The sequence below is a fragment of the Dermacentor silvarum genome, chromosome 8 (genome assembly GCF_013339745.2).
Source record: "Dermacentor silvarum isolate Dsil-2018 chromosome 8, BIME_Dsil_1.4, whole genome shotgun sequence".
NCBI lineage: Eukaryota > Metazoa > Arthropoda > Arachnida > Ixodida > Ixodidae > Dermacentor > Dermacentor silvarum.
This window is the reverse complement of record NC_051161.1, coordinates 38,921,621-38,936,182: the sequence shown is the minus strand read 5'-3', so window position 1 is coordinate 38,936,182 and position 14,562 is coordinate 38,921,621. Positions and strand designations below refer to the sequence as shown.

Below are 14,562 nucleotides of genomic sequence, written 5' to 3'. Positions count from 1 at the left end.
TGGTTGTCCACTCTCAGCAGGAACACCTCATTGGCATTCAAACACTCAAAGAGCTTCAATTCAAAATGAGGATTGCTGAATAATTTTTCATTAACACATGTCTGCGTAAGGCATTATATTAGCCAGCTTAGCCAGAAGTCATATACCGAATACTAATCAGGTGTTCCCCCAAACAGTAGTTGACACTGTACATCACACAATGTCATCATTGTTGTCATTTTTCTGCCTCAAGGGTTGCTTCTGAAATGCTTTCTATGGCTTTAAGAAGACAAGAGCTTTTAAAAGGGGTTCCAAATATTGTCCTTGGGGATGTGAGTGCTTACCAGTTGCAGCACAAGTGGTGTCAGTTGTTGCCGGCGCCCACCACACTGCTAATCGGTTGGAGGACAGGTCGAGGTGACGCAGACTAACAGGGTAGAACCTCAGCTCGCCAGGTGAAGCCAAGCCGTTGTAGCTGAGGTTCACTCGAGCCAGGTGGGGAGCCCTGCAGGCCAGCATGGGAGGCAGCCTCTCGAAGGCATTGTGAGACAGATTGAGGCTGCTCAGCGGGCAGCCTGAGCCAGGCCCTTCAGGCGCGTATGTCTCTTGCACCTGCAAGAGCAACAGTGCGATTGGGGCTCACTGGTTCTCATACATATAGCTGGTGTCAACATCACGTGATGACCCCCAAACAATGGCTCCCTCATAATAACGGAAACCAATTTTGAAGGGCATGCTTTTGTGTAATGCAGGCACCGGGAGCAACATCATGGCCACCATGTTTCGAACACTACCTCGCGCAGCAGATAAAACAGGGCCAATGAATGGAAGACAGAACGGTGAATACAGCACACCCACAGCAACTGTGAAATGCCCAAGACCCTATTTTTATAAAAAAGAATGTCAAATGTAACCTGGGTGTATTAACAGGAAAATATGAAATACAACAAGGCATTGTTGAGCTTCGCTATCAAAAAATAGAAGCCCAAGCCAAAGTCAGCAAAAAGCAATTGCAGTTTGCTCGTGCATCATTTCCCCAATGGTAGGTTTGAGAGGATCTTGATTGCGTGATGTGTGGCGTCCTTGGAGATTACAGCTAAATGTCTCAATGTTGCGAGAACTTCAAATACTACAGATCGCATCCATGATCAATGCATCCATAAGGACAGTGATGAGGATAGGATAGCATTAGTGAGACTGATGACAACACAGCACAAGTATGCATCGCATTGCCCTATGTGACACGAGTAAATCAAAACACGACATAGTTGTCACAAAAAGATGGAGGCTTGAGTGATCAGCAATGGACAAACAAGGGAAGCTTTATCATGGTTCCATTGTTTCAATGAGTAGACTTGTTCTCGTCAGGGTAAAACAGTTTTTTGAAAATGCCAGTAGAACCCATCTCAGGATGAATGTCGCCATCAATGCGATTAGCATGAAGCAATGTGGCAACACACTGTTTTGGCACAGCTGAAATGCGTCATGTATGAGGCATGTATGTCGCTAGGCTCGTCTCTCACATTTCCCTCTAGACACGCTGCACCATCTAGCAGCGCTGCCGTGAAGTCTGCTGGTGACGCGTAGATGAATATATATATTCAGACGAGAAAGTATGAATATACCGTATTTACTCGCATAATGAACGCACTTTTTTCCCTCGAAAAATATATGCAAAGTTGGGGGGTACATTCATTATGCAGCGCTAAAATTTTGGGCCACCTCTAAAAAAGTTGCAGTTTTGCCCGAAAGGCGCACCATCGATTGTGATAGCAAATGTGTAGACAGCTATACGAAATGAGGATAGTAGTTTTATCGACTGTATAAACTTGCAAACATTCACTAATTGTGTAGATTAACAAGCATGGTTTCAGCGCGCACAGGCAAACATGAACACATCACGCTCAATGACCGCAGGCACTCGCTGTCAAAACGGTGACATGAGCAAGCACGGCAGCAACAGCGAGCGAAGTGACCATTGGGCAGTGTATCGCTTCAACGCAAAATGAGCGGCGGGAATGCAGCACGCACAAAGGTATAAGCCCCCGTCGCACCTAGACTCAGCCCCCGACGCAGATCGCTTTCAAGATAGGGCGCGCACGGCCACGCAATGCGCAGTTGCTGCGCCCCTCCCTCCCCTCTCCCGGCGTCATGCGCTCGACGGAATAAGGTGCGTTTCCTCCCCGCTTTCCTCCCTCGAACGCGGGAGATTGAGCTGCAATCATCGGCGCCAATGGCGAAAATGCGCCTGGAGTGTCCATATAATTGCTATCGCAATAAAAGTAGGAGACATGCAGTACGATTCAGCCTCCAATATGGCGTGCAATACAATCGTACCCGCCGGACTGCCATATTGGACACCGAATTGTACAGTGTCTCTCCTACTTCACGGCAGCAAGTTCAGGATGCATCATTATACCTAGTGACCTAAGTTGACATTAAAGAGGGTTCACTGAAGTGCGGCACATAACCAATCTCACACAGCCAGTGACCCAAGTTGGTCCGACGGCTGGTTTCGAAACTGGTTTCATCCCCACGGCAGTCTGATGCTCTACCCATTCGACCATGGACTACCCAGCGACCCAAGTTGGTGAAAAAAACGGCTAGATTCGGACAGACAGACAGAAAGTGTATGACACCGGAAAGTGCATGAAGTATCCCAAGAATGCTAATCGCATTAAAATTGAATTCTGGGGTTTTATGTGCCAAAACCACGATCTGGTTATAAGGTATGCCACAGTGTGAGGCTCGGGATTAATTTTGACCACCTGGGGATTTTTAATGTGCATCCTATGCACGGTACACAAGGGTTTTTAACACTCAGCCCTCATTCAAATGCGGCTGCCACGGCCACAAAATAAACCGTGACCTCCAGCTCAGCAGCGTAATATTACAGCCACTGGGATACTGCGTCAGGGTAACAAGGGTGACATGTGAAAAGTGCTTTTTCCACACGCAATCGTAAAACTGATATGTAAAATGCTGTCTCCGGACCAGATCCACAGCCGATGAAGGCTGCAGCAAAACTGAAGCCCTTACAATGTGCGCACAACATTATGTTTGGGGAAGGCAACAAGAGGACCCACATTACCAAACAAAAGTGCACCTGCCTCGAGTGCGTGCCTCCAGAGGCAGTGATGTTCGAGTGGCCAAGTTGGTGATGGGGCACGAGGTGCAACAGGCGCTGGCTCGGGCTCCTGCGGAGCAGACTTGCCTCCTGGTTCGCTGGGCAGCCTTGACAGCATGTTCATCGACAGGTTTAGGTCGCGTAGCCGGGGTGCTCCCCACAGCTCTTCAGGCAGCACCTGCGGGCATGCACATACTGTGAAGTGCTGCTTCGGTGAAAAATGCATTTTCCTTCACACTTGGACAGTTCTACTGCTATGACAAACTCCTTTCCTAGAACACTCGTCTTTGTATATAGTTCTCTCCTCACAGGCTTTCCATGTGCATGACTTCAGTTAATCTGACCCTTCCTTCAATGTGACTGTGTTAAAAAAAAAAGAACTGAGAAGCTCACAAGAAAAAAATGAACTCTTCTGCCTACAACATACTGCTATGTTAATGTGGCTAGATGCAACTTGGAATACACGGCTACTTATCGGCGTCACGTAAGAACAAAAGAAAGTGAGGACAGACAGCCACGTGTTCAGCGGGAATCAAGTTCACTGCAGACCATACAAAAGTGTATGCTTGTGGAGAGTACTATTTAAACTTACGTCATGCTGTGTATGTGCATTCAAGATGACTTCAAGCTACATTTGCAGGACATGCAAAGGTATGCATGTTAATTAGGGTGTTTAGCCCATTCACTGACTTCTCTCCTGTGCAGTGCCAGGATGTTTTGCAATAGCTTTGTGGTACTTACTTCTGTTTCCTTTACGAGCAGTTTCTGTTCCTTAACTGTGTCTTGTGGATGCTGGCTAGTAGGCAGTGAATTTTTCCATATGCTTTCACTCAGTTCATAAACAATAACAACAATGGCCCATAAATGTTTTTCATCACAAAGCCTAAAAAACGGCCACAGATGCCCATTGAAGAACCATCTTGTCAAGTTAGGAGCACACACAAGACGTGTGTCTCGTCAGTACTCCTTCATTTGCTGTTATACCAGCCTCACCGCAGCTTGTGGCTCACAACTCCTGGTGCCATCCCTTGGCCTTCCTGCCAACTAGAGTCGAACTTCAATATAACACACACAGAAATAATGCAGCATAGGATACAAAGAAGTAAATGTGGCATGTCTCTCTCGCTTGTATCAGCTTGTAACAAATATATGCCTAAAATGAATATTGGATACACCAACAGTATTTTTATGTGAATCTAACTTTGCCATAACAAGGTTCGACTGTAGTCCAAGACCTGCACTTGTGGTCCTTGTTATCGTCACACCAGTCCCTACAATGCTTTAGCAATTAGGTTTGACATTAACAGTGACATCCCAAGAAATAACACGTCAGAAAAAAAAGCCTTTCTAGATCACTAGTTCTGCACCTGTAACTTGTTGTTGGACAGGTCGAGTGTGTGAAGGGCTGGCAACTGGAACAGGGTCCCTGGAACTGTCTCCAGCCGGTTGTCCTGCAGCTGCAGCTCCTCCAGAAGTGGAGCAGAGACCACCGCAGGCAACGTGGCCAGTTTGTTCTGTCCAGCTGCCAGCAGGTGCAGTGACGGCAGCGACGAAAATACGCAGCCTGGAAGTTCGGACAAGGCATTCCCCGACACATCCAGGCGGGTGATGGCGGCCAGTGCAGGGCCCGTGAGCTGTGCCTGCAGCTTGAGCTTGAGGTTGAGTGCCATGGCAGCATCGGCCAGCCAACGCTCGGATAACTGCTCCAGGCATTGCTGACCATGCCAGTTGATCATCACAGGTACGCTGGGTGCCAAAGCCAGGCCGTCTAGGGCACTCTACACAGAACAAAGCAAGACACAGTCCACCACTATAGGATTTTCTTATTGATTCCAACTGAGCGCCCTGTTAAAGGGACACTGAAAATATGTCTAACAAATCATAGTGGCCTCAGTATTAAAGGATGTCATCTCATGAATCTCATGCCGCAAGAATTTCACGAATCCTTCAACTACAAGTAGAGTTATCACACCGATACCTGCCTTTCTCTTCGTCTACGCTAGCGCAGTGGAAGCTATACAGCGGAGAAGACAGGAGAGCAAAGCCCTGGCTGAAAGTTGAATGTCGTGGCAGTGTAAGGGCTCGTCGTGGCACCCCGTGATGGCTGCGGTAGACTAGGCTACCCAGTACACCGCTTCCATCTAGGAGACCATGTGCAGCTGACACAGCTACGTGCAGTGCAAAGATGAAATTATTTTTCTGCCATTTTGAGATCGCAGACAGTTATACGTCTCATTTAACTCAAAATTAGCAATCATGTATTACTGAGAATCTCTCGCGATCACGAAATCAGCCAATAGCGTTGGTGGGCCAGCTGCTTTTGATGACGCTGCATGATGGCATTGCAGCCACGAAAAACACTGTAGTGGAGGGCTTAGAACTGTTTTGGCCACCTGGGGCCCTTTATCATGCACCAAAAACACAATAAACTGGCCTTTTTGCATTCTGCCTCAATCATAACGTGGCCACTACGGCCTGGAAATCAAACACACACCTAATGCTCCACAGCAGAACACTATAGCCACTGAGTCACCGCTGCAGGTAACAACTGTAAAAGGCAATCTCAACATCATTTCACATCTGCAACTTTTTTTGTGTTCTTGTTGTTGTTTACCTAGCTGTAAACTCTCCTGTGCAAATGCTCGACATTATGCCTGCATAAGTGAAGCAGGAAACAAACAAATAGACATAGCAAACAAATGAGCAATGGATCGATAAACAAGTAAAAAATTAAAAGTGACAGGCCCACCTGGTTGACAGTGTGTTCCGGATCACGATATGCTCGCAGCGACAGCAGGCGTGACACAAGCCGCCCACCTTGTGGGAGCAGTGCGGCCAATGCAGCTCCATCCTCATCTCGTGCCCCGTGGCGCAGCAGCAACTCCACCATCTGAGCATCCCTCCGCCGGCATGCCTCCAGGAGAGCACTTGACGGGCTGCACCATCGTGTGTCACGCGTGTGTTGCTATTAGACACAGAGGGCAGTTACAGTCACTACAAACGCAAATTCACGTAGTCTTTGAACCATTCAACAGAACCCTACCGGAAAGAAATGTTACGTATTTACTGTGGGAGCACACACAAGAATACGCCGAAGCTGAATGACAAGGTAGCAAGCTTAATGAATAATAAAGGCTGAATGATGAAACTTGAAGATGAATAAAAGAGACAGAAATTCAGTTAACAGAAAGCCAGCCTAGCAAGTACTGCAGTTATGTTGAGAAACAAACATTTGTTAGATACTGCATTTCTCTGCAAATGACTCGCTCAAATCTTCGAAAAACTAAAGGTACGAAAGTGAAGGTGCAAGTTATATTCAAATGTTACCTTCAGGTGCGACTTCACGGCAATGCATATTGCATCATTGAGAAGCACCATCTGAAGGCAAAATTTTTGTTTTGCCATTAAGCAGGCCTGTATTCTTCCAGGCGTATTAGCCTCTCTTGTTTCTGCTACTCAGTTTCAGCGCCCTTGTGTAATGGATATGCTTGGTCTGTTTAATATTATACTGCCCCTCCAATGCTAAAATATGGTGCTAGCCCTCAGCTTGCTTATGACTTGCCTCCAGATCCTAACAGCGTCATTAACTGCACTTCATCCTCAGAGAATCTTTTTCCCGTCGATGGCCAGGAATAGGAAGAATTTTTAAAGACAGAAAGACATCTTGCAATCTAGACTACTAACTCAATTTTGTATGCACAGCACAGAATCAAAATTCATCCCTAAAGCAGTGATGTGAGATGGCATCACTGGCCATGGACAAGACAAGAAATGGGGGCAAGCCATGAATTGCATGTTTTGACTAGTCATTTAAGAACCTCTGGCAGAACTATAAATGTTATGCAAGAGGAATTCAAGCTGTATTATGAAAAAGAAACATTTATTGCAAGAGACACTTTGCATCATCAACCTGGCTAGATGTTGATAATTCGCCTTCATTATGGCATTTGGGGCCCCACTTGTGCTCTAACTAATGCCGAGTTTCTGTCCTGCATGAACTTTGTAGTGCTGCCAATGCACTCTAATATGACAATTCAAAGATGCCATATGTGCATTACTAGATTCTAGGGTTGTGCGAATAGTGTATATTGAGTTCGAAGTGAATTTGAAACGAATAGTGATATTGGACGAATATTTCCGAATCGAATACCGAATAGTTGCGGTTCAAAAATCTTGGCCGCAAAGTTGCATGCAATATAACTGATGGACACGTGCGATGATTAAGTGGACTAATTTGTGAGAATGAGACCACAATTAATAAGCCTGTTACCAATTTATTGCACCAACGGTTTAGTGCACTGATGCCTGTTTGGTGACTCTGGTGGTCCTGAAACCAATGCACTAAGTTCACTGAATTAATAACCCACTCTCCTCACACATTCCCCCACCCCTTTTATTTTTTATTTTTATTTTTTTTTCATCGAGAAGCGTAGAAACTTGTTGAAAGTGAAAGATGCACAAAATTCCAGGCAAATCTGAGCTATAGTACTCAGCTGCACAATTTGTGTTCTCACAATTTCTTTCTGCGTGCTTTCTGATCAGGTTCGGCTTGCATTGTGCCAGACAATTTAAAGCTGCTGATAAATCACTTATTTACCTCACGCCATTTTGCACTCATGGTCCATTGCACCAACACACTGCATTTTGCTGCAAAGCCACTAAAGTAGCACATGCGTTAACGCACTGCAGCAGCGATTTAATTTCTTGAAAATGGCATGAAATGTATTTCGTTATATGCTTAAAGCGCTCAGAAGCAACAAAATTCAAATATCTGTGGCCAACGGAGCAGGCAACCGAACAGGCAGGAGGCACTGGACAAAGATGAACACAGTATTACAGCTCAGACACGATAGCGGAAGGCCAAATGCTGCAGTGCATCATCAAAAAAGGGCCGACAAGTCATTATGGGTGTGCCACAACAATGGAACAGCAATGATGAGGAACCAACACTGTACACACACACGTGTATCTACTGATTGCTAGCAGACAACACCAGAAGCAAACCACATTAGCAGGTAATAGTGCTCTGGAACTTTCCTTACATACTGTTCTACAAACCTGCAGACTCACATTTGCAGACTCAAACCTGCAGACTTACAGCAAGTCGGCCAACAACGTCAAGTTAACTTCATGTAAATAGTGTGCAGGCGGCGCAAAAGCGGAGTCCCCCCTGCGACGTCAGATGCGAGAGGGCACCACTAAAAAATCTTGAGGCTAATAGTACTGTCTTCAAAACAATAGAGAGTTTTAGAATAGGGGCCCCAAACATTTTGGGGCCCCAAAGAAATAGCGTCGATGCCACTGCGCATGCGCGAGACGCAAACTGCGTTTGGGTTTTGCGTTGGGCACGCTATTTCACCGATTTAGCGGGAGCCCCAACAGGGGCCCTAAAAGCTTTGCGTCAACAAACATGGCGGCGCCCATCGAAGCGACGGCTCTCACCGAGCACCAAACTAGGCTCGATTCGTGGTAACATGTGAAGTTCGTAAGCTAGGAGAAGTGACTGTGTTTATCGCTTTCTCTCAACTAACGTGTGTAATGAAGATTGATTCATTAGACGCCGCTGATTCCGAATTCAATTGTCAATTTCATGGCTCGTAAGCCTAACGTGGATTAGCTTGGCTCGTGAAGGCACGTAAAGTTGGTTACTTAAAATTAAGCACAACAAATCGCTTGCTGTTAATAGAATAACCTCGAAAATGTTATTAAACGCGAAAGCGCAAAAGTCAAAATTACTCGTCTTATCATAAAATGGTATAGTTTATCTTAATATTTGTAATAGTTTCTCTTTGACACCGTAGTGGCGCTGCAAGCGCAAGACGCTATTCGCAAACGCAAAGCCCTATTCTAAAACTCTTGACTCCTGCATGCCCCAACGCTAACACCCGCAAAGCTCTTTGGGGCCCCAAACTCTTGGGGCCCCTATTCTAAAACTCTCTAATCAGTGCCTGCGCAACACTCGCTTGGCTGCGTCACAGTCCCTTTACCTGTCTCCACGCATAGGAAGGTTGGGTGCTGCTCCAGCACGCAGCAGCGCAGCTGCTAGTGCATAATGTCCTTTGCGTACGGCCACATGCAATGCTGTTTCACTGCCCTGGTTACAGTAGAGGTCAAGCCGCACGGGGCAGAGTTGCATTTCGCGTGGTGCAGCCCCTCCAGAGGCCATGTTGAGGCGTGTCACAATGGACTGCACATGGCCTGTGTCTGCGTAGATGTAAGCACCAGTTTTTTTTTTAATTAGTAGTGCATCTAAAATATGGAGAAAGGACAAAAACAAGGAAGCACTTTACAGAAGAGAAGACTGAACAGACTGTGGTTCATTTCAAACAAATATAATCAAGCAATTACTTCAGTTATGTTGTGAAACATAAATATTTGTTAGATATTACATTTCCGTATGCACAACCCATGGCAAAAGTTTAAAAATTTCAAGTTTGAACTGAGAGTGCAAATTATACTTAAAATTTGCCTTCAAATGTGGCTTCACTGCACCATAAGTTTTGTTGCTGTGAAGCCCCATTTGAAGACAAACGCTTTTTTGCTGTGAGGCTGAACCTGAAGGCAAAACTCGCATAAAAAGGTGCAACCTGCATTGCCGTGAAGCAAAATCAAGCTTCAGCAAATAGCAGTGATGACTGAACACAAAGAAAGTCTTTCAGACCTGTTACAAAGATGTGAATGTCCTTGTACATGCATGGTTATTTGTAAAGGTTACTTACACGGACATTTTTCTTTTAAAGCATTGGAATTCGGGACGTGAGTAGTTATATCTAGGGGTGGGCTGCCTGGGAATATGCTAATTTCAATAGGATACTTTACGTTACTAAGTTTCAAAGATGCACAGATTTTGCTGAAGAAAGCTCGTGCACACTCTGCACACGTGTATTCTTTTAGAGGATGATAACGGAGAGATAAAGCTGCCTAAAGCTTTTAGGCAACATGAAATGATTTGAGTTATGGGTGCATCATACCCCGCAGGCCACACAGTTACAAGTGTTCCACACCCATGTCCATAAGTGACTGGCCGAGACTACGACCACTACTGAGGGCATACCTGCAATTGGGCTTTCATCGGCGGTGAGGAGTCGTTTGGCCCAAACACGCCACTTGAGCAGCGCTTCCAGAAAGCGTCGATGGCCGAGGCAGGCAGCCATGTACAGGGCTGTCTGGCCTGTGGCATCCTGTGCATTTACATCAAAGGCCAGCGGGTACTCCCATTTGCCATTTGGGTCCTCCCACAGCCTCTGCAGGTGAGGCGGGTAGGAGTGACCCAGCAGCTGCTCCAGTACAGTCACATGACCCCCGAGTGCAGCTGCATGCACTGGCAGCCACCGCTCCACTGTTGGTTCCCGCACCAGCTCGGGAAAGTGCTGTGGCACAAACAACAAGATAGCCCAAGCCAGGTGAATAAGTTTATGCTCAACAAGCTAAAAAAGAAAGGTTACAGTGCGTTTTATATTCGCTGCGCTAACATACCAGCTATGCATTAAAGTCATGAAGTTAAAGAACAAAGCAACCTGTGGGTTATGAGCAGAGGTTGGCAAACACACTCATGAGTTGACTCACACAGGCTCACTCAGACTCAGACCGACCCACGAGTCTGATTCTGAGTGAGCCCGGCTGAGCAGAATTTTTCTGAGCCTGAGTGAACCCTGCTGAGTAAAATTTTGGTGAGTCTGAGTTCGAGTGAGGCCGGCTGCATAGGATTCTGGTGAGTTAAGTGAGCCCTAAGCAAAAAATATATTTTGCTAGTGAGTTCTCTTTATTTTGCAGATTAAAAAAAGAAAAAAAAATGTTGGTAAAGTTGCAGCAACAACAGCAATGTGATGCTGTGAACAGCACACATCGCACGTGTGCAAGAAAAAAAAAACAATAGAGCATATGAAAACGCAGCCGTCGTTCGCATTGTTGCCCGGCTCCATGCCAAGCCAGCAACACCCTCCCCATGAATGCACGCCACCAGTTTTATGCCTGTCCTTATCACAGCACTGGCAATGCAAGTTGTCATCGCTAAGTATAGGCGATGTCACGGTGTCACGCTTTGACCCCACCCCCCTCAATGTATCTCCTCTGCTTTGCGTTTTCCTACTTATTTGCACCTCTGTTCCACGCTGGAGGCAGGTTTGGAAGGAAAGTGGGGAACGTTCGCTGCTAAGAACAAGACATCTGGGCACGAGCGAGTAGTGTATGCTATGTCAGCTTTTCCTTTCACCCTTATGGCCAAGGTCAGATAAGGCTAGACGCTAGAGCACTGTAGGCTGCGGTGTTGCGAGAGGTGAGAAAGATTAACACTGTCCAAGTTTCTCAATTTGGTTGGCTCAGTTGCCGTTCCCGTTTGCACTCATTCGATCTCTCCCCTCTTTTGTCTGGAGACTGAGTGCTGGTGCTCTTGCTTTCATGCGGAAGTGGTGCTGGATGGCATTCAGCACGATTGATGACTGACATCATGGCACTGGTCGTTAGCTGGTCTAGGTGTGCATCTATGCTTGTGGTCATTTCTACGATGAAAGCTACTCCTACTGCTGCTGCAGAGCGACCAGACTTTCCAAATGCTCAGTGTACAGCGCAACCTTCGAGAACGATGAGGCAAGCTGGAATTTCAGCAGTGCTCTCCAGCATGGTACATAGTTTGATTGAACGTTAGCTTTCGCACGAACACTTGGTGCCATTGAGGTAAGGGAAAAAATTAGGGGGAGCATGATACTAAGCAGCTAGTCTTGGTAAGCCAGCCTCCTCTGATGCCATCCCACCACCTTCTCTCCAGGTCCTATCTGATCAATAACTCTTGGGTGGTAGGCCCCTCCATGGTTGCCAGGCTTTTCAACAAGCTGTTTGGTATACGGTAGCTATAACTGGCACCCTCATCACAACTGACCCTCACCACCCGCTTTGCAGTCTACTCTCTCATCTACACTCAGCACACTCATTGGCTAGAAATTATCGCTTGCACATTTTGTGGTGAAGGCCTATTGCCCATGAGCCTTTCCTTTATATTTTATGAATAAGCTTCAAGATGGTCCCATGATGCTCCCTCCTAGTCCTTTTTCTTCCTCCGTGTTTGGTGCTCGCGTTCAGAGCGATTGACAGCAAATATGGATGTCAGCAGTGTCACTGTTGGAACTGCGCATCTGCACTTATGGCACTTTGCATCATGGACACATCTACTGTAGATTCTGTAGACCGACCAGGACTAACAAAATTCTCAGTGCATAGCACTATGTCCGACAACTCAAAAAGCAAAACAGAGAGCGAGACATTCTACACCGCTATCGTGCATCGTAGTTAGGAAGTGACTAAACATAAAGTCAAGTTTCCTTTGGCCACAATTTTAGTGGCGTCCACTTTTGTTTACGAGGCAGGCCTTCACATTGAACAGCGCCAGAAAGAAAGGATCGAGTTCTATCCTGAACTGCCAGATACGCATGTTTAGTGTTCCTAAATATGCATTTTGTTCCTAAATGTTTAGTGTCTGTAATCCCTCTGCATGTGCTATTATCAGTCTCGTACGAAGGTCTTTTAACCATTGAGGTGTTCAAGTCACAAGGAAGCCTGAGTGTGCTAGAGTCTGTAGGCCAAGTAGACCTGCCCGAGTCTCTTTCTGATGGGTAAGTGAGTGAATTCGGCTGAGTAGAATTCTTGTGAGTTTGAGTCTGAGTGAGCCAGGCTGAGTAGAACTTTGGTGAGTCAGTCGAAGTGAGCCATAAGCAAAAAAATATAATTTGTGAGCGAGTTTGAGTGAGTTCCATTTATTTTGCCAACCTATGGCTATGAGAGATGCTTTAGTGGAGATTCTTTAATGTCCTGGGGTTCTACAACATGCTCCCAAAGCACGATATATAAGCAATTTTGCATTCTGCCTCCATTAAGATGTGGCCACAGGGGCCGAGAGTCAAGCCCACAATCTTGTCTTTAGCAGCAGCATGCCATAGCCTACCGAGTCACAGTGGCGGGTGGTAAGCAATCTTACCTCAAGTAGTAAGGGCACAATATCAGTACGTCCCCTGTAGCAGGCCACATACAGAGGAGAGTAGTGAGTGACCAGGTGGGCTCGGCCGTCTGCGCCATGCTCCAGGAGTAACCGAGCGATTTCCAGCTGACCATCCTCACATGCCCTGTACAGCAGGGTGCCGCCCCCCGCGCCTCCTTCACTGTTTACCACAGCCTCGGCACGGGGTCCAAGCTCTGTCAACAGGGCTTTCACTTCCTCCACATGACCCAAGGCACACGCTGCGGCCAGTCGAGTGTAGCTCTCCTGGTGCTTCTGATCCAGCTCCTCTGACATAGGGGAAAGTGCACCACTTGTCAAAACTGACAGCTCTGTAGTGAATACAAGCAATGTTCATGCATTTGAACATCATTAGACCTGGGTTTGCAAGATTATTCAGCATCTAGGAGCGTCTGTGCATCTAGTATATATGTGTTCTCACTCATTTACTCACTCTGTAAGGACCCACATTACAGGGTTGACAGTATTAATGAATGAATGAATGAGTACTGGTTTATAATCATGATGCAATGTTTAATATGCACTAAACCTAGCCATTACTTCCAAAGTAATTTCTTTTTAACCGCTATTCATATACTCGTTATCATTCAGTCCATATGCAGAATCTGAAACATAGCCATCCCGACTTGCCAGACATGGGTTTGAATCCATCAATCACCAAAACAGCTTGTTAGGTTTATTTATTCATAAAGCCAGACATGTTATGATTCACAATACATATGGCCAACATCACATCACAGTAAACCTTGCAAATTGTCCCTCATACAGTCGTTATTGTAAAATTGTTCTTGTGTGCCCAAATCAATTAGTCTTATTGAAAACAAACCGGTGGCCATTCGAAGCATTTCCGCCACTTGGGCATGCCCGGCGAGCTCAGCAACATCAGTGGCTGTCTGGCCTTGGGCATCGCGGGCCAGTAAGTCGGCGCCCGAGTCGAGCAGCAGTCGCACTGTCGACACATGGCCCAGCTCGGCAGCCACGTGCAGTGGTGTCTGCAATGGTGTATGTGGAAGGTGAATGAGAAACGTGGCACACCGCAGCTTTGTCATTGCAACAAACTAAATCGATAAAGAACAGGAGAAATAAAATAACAGAATAGATAACTGAGCTTGTTAGTACACAGCAGTATTATGTGGGAACTGAGTGAAAAACAGGGAAAGGAAGACGGACTGCAGATGTGCAGAAACAATGTGAGCCCATGATCAAAGGTGGCAAAAAACTGCACTTGATGGTTGAGAAAGTTTGCTCCGATTCATATGAAAAACATAGATTAAAAATGTTTTAGAGAATGATGACAGGAAAGCAAGAAGAAATGACATGACACTTATCGACATGACATTATCTCCCCACACACACGCAGCACATAATGCAAGCATACATTGTCATAAAGTTCATGTTTTGAACTTGCATTTACTCATACAAAGTTTTTGTCTTCAATGTGCTATGGTCA

At 46.1% G+C, this 14,562-nt stretch overlaps 1 protein-coding gene across 2 annotated transcripts in view; it reads right to left on the bottom strand.

The window, feature by feature from the left end:
* LOC119461044 (leucine-rich repeat serine/threonine-protein kinase 1-like) overlaps positions 1 to 14,562 on the bottom strand; it is a 66,866-nt gene that overhangs the window by 49,101 nt on the left and 3,203 nt on the right. For both annotated transcript variants that reach the window (XM_049672529.1, XM_049672530.1), the window contains exons 4-11: positions 13,939 to 14,104; positions 13,074 to 13,381; positions 10,161 to 10,476; positions 9,094 to 9,310; positions 5,856 to 6,042; positions 4,474 to 4,884; positions 3,090 to 3,284; positions 324 to 591 (exon numbers count right to left, since the gene is read on the bottom strand). In XM_049672529.1, the coding sequence (XP_049528486.1) occupies positions 324 to 591; positions 3,090 to 3,284; positions 4,474 to 4,884; positions 5,856 to 6,042; positions 9,094 to 9,310; positions 10,161 to 10,476; positions 13,074 to 13,381; positions 13,939 to 14,104 (2,068 nt within the window). The remainder of the gene's footprint in view (positions 1 to 323; positions 592 to 3,089; positions 3,285 to 4,473; positions 4,885 to 5,855; positions 6,043 to 9,093; positions 9,311 to 10,160; positions 10,477 to 13,073; positions 13,382 to 13,938; positions 14,105 to 14,562) is intronic.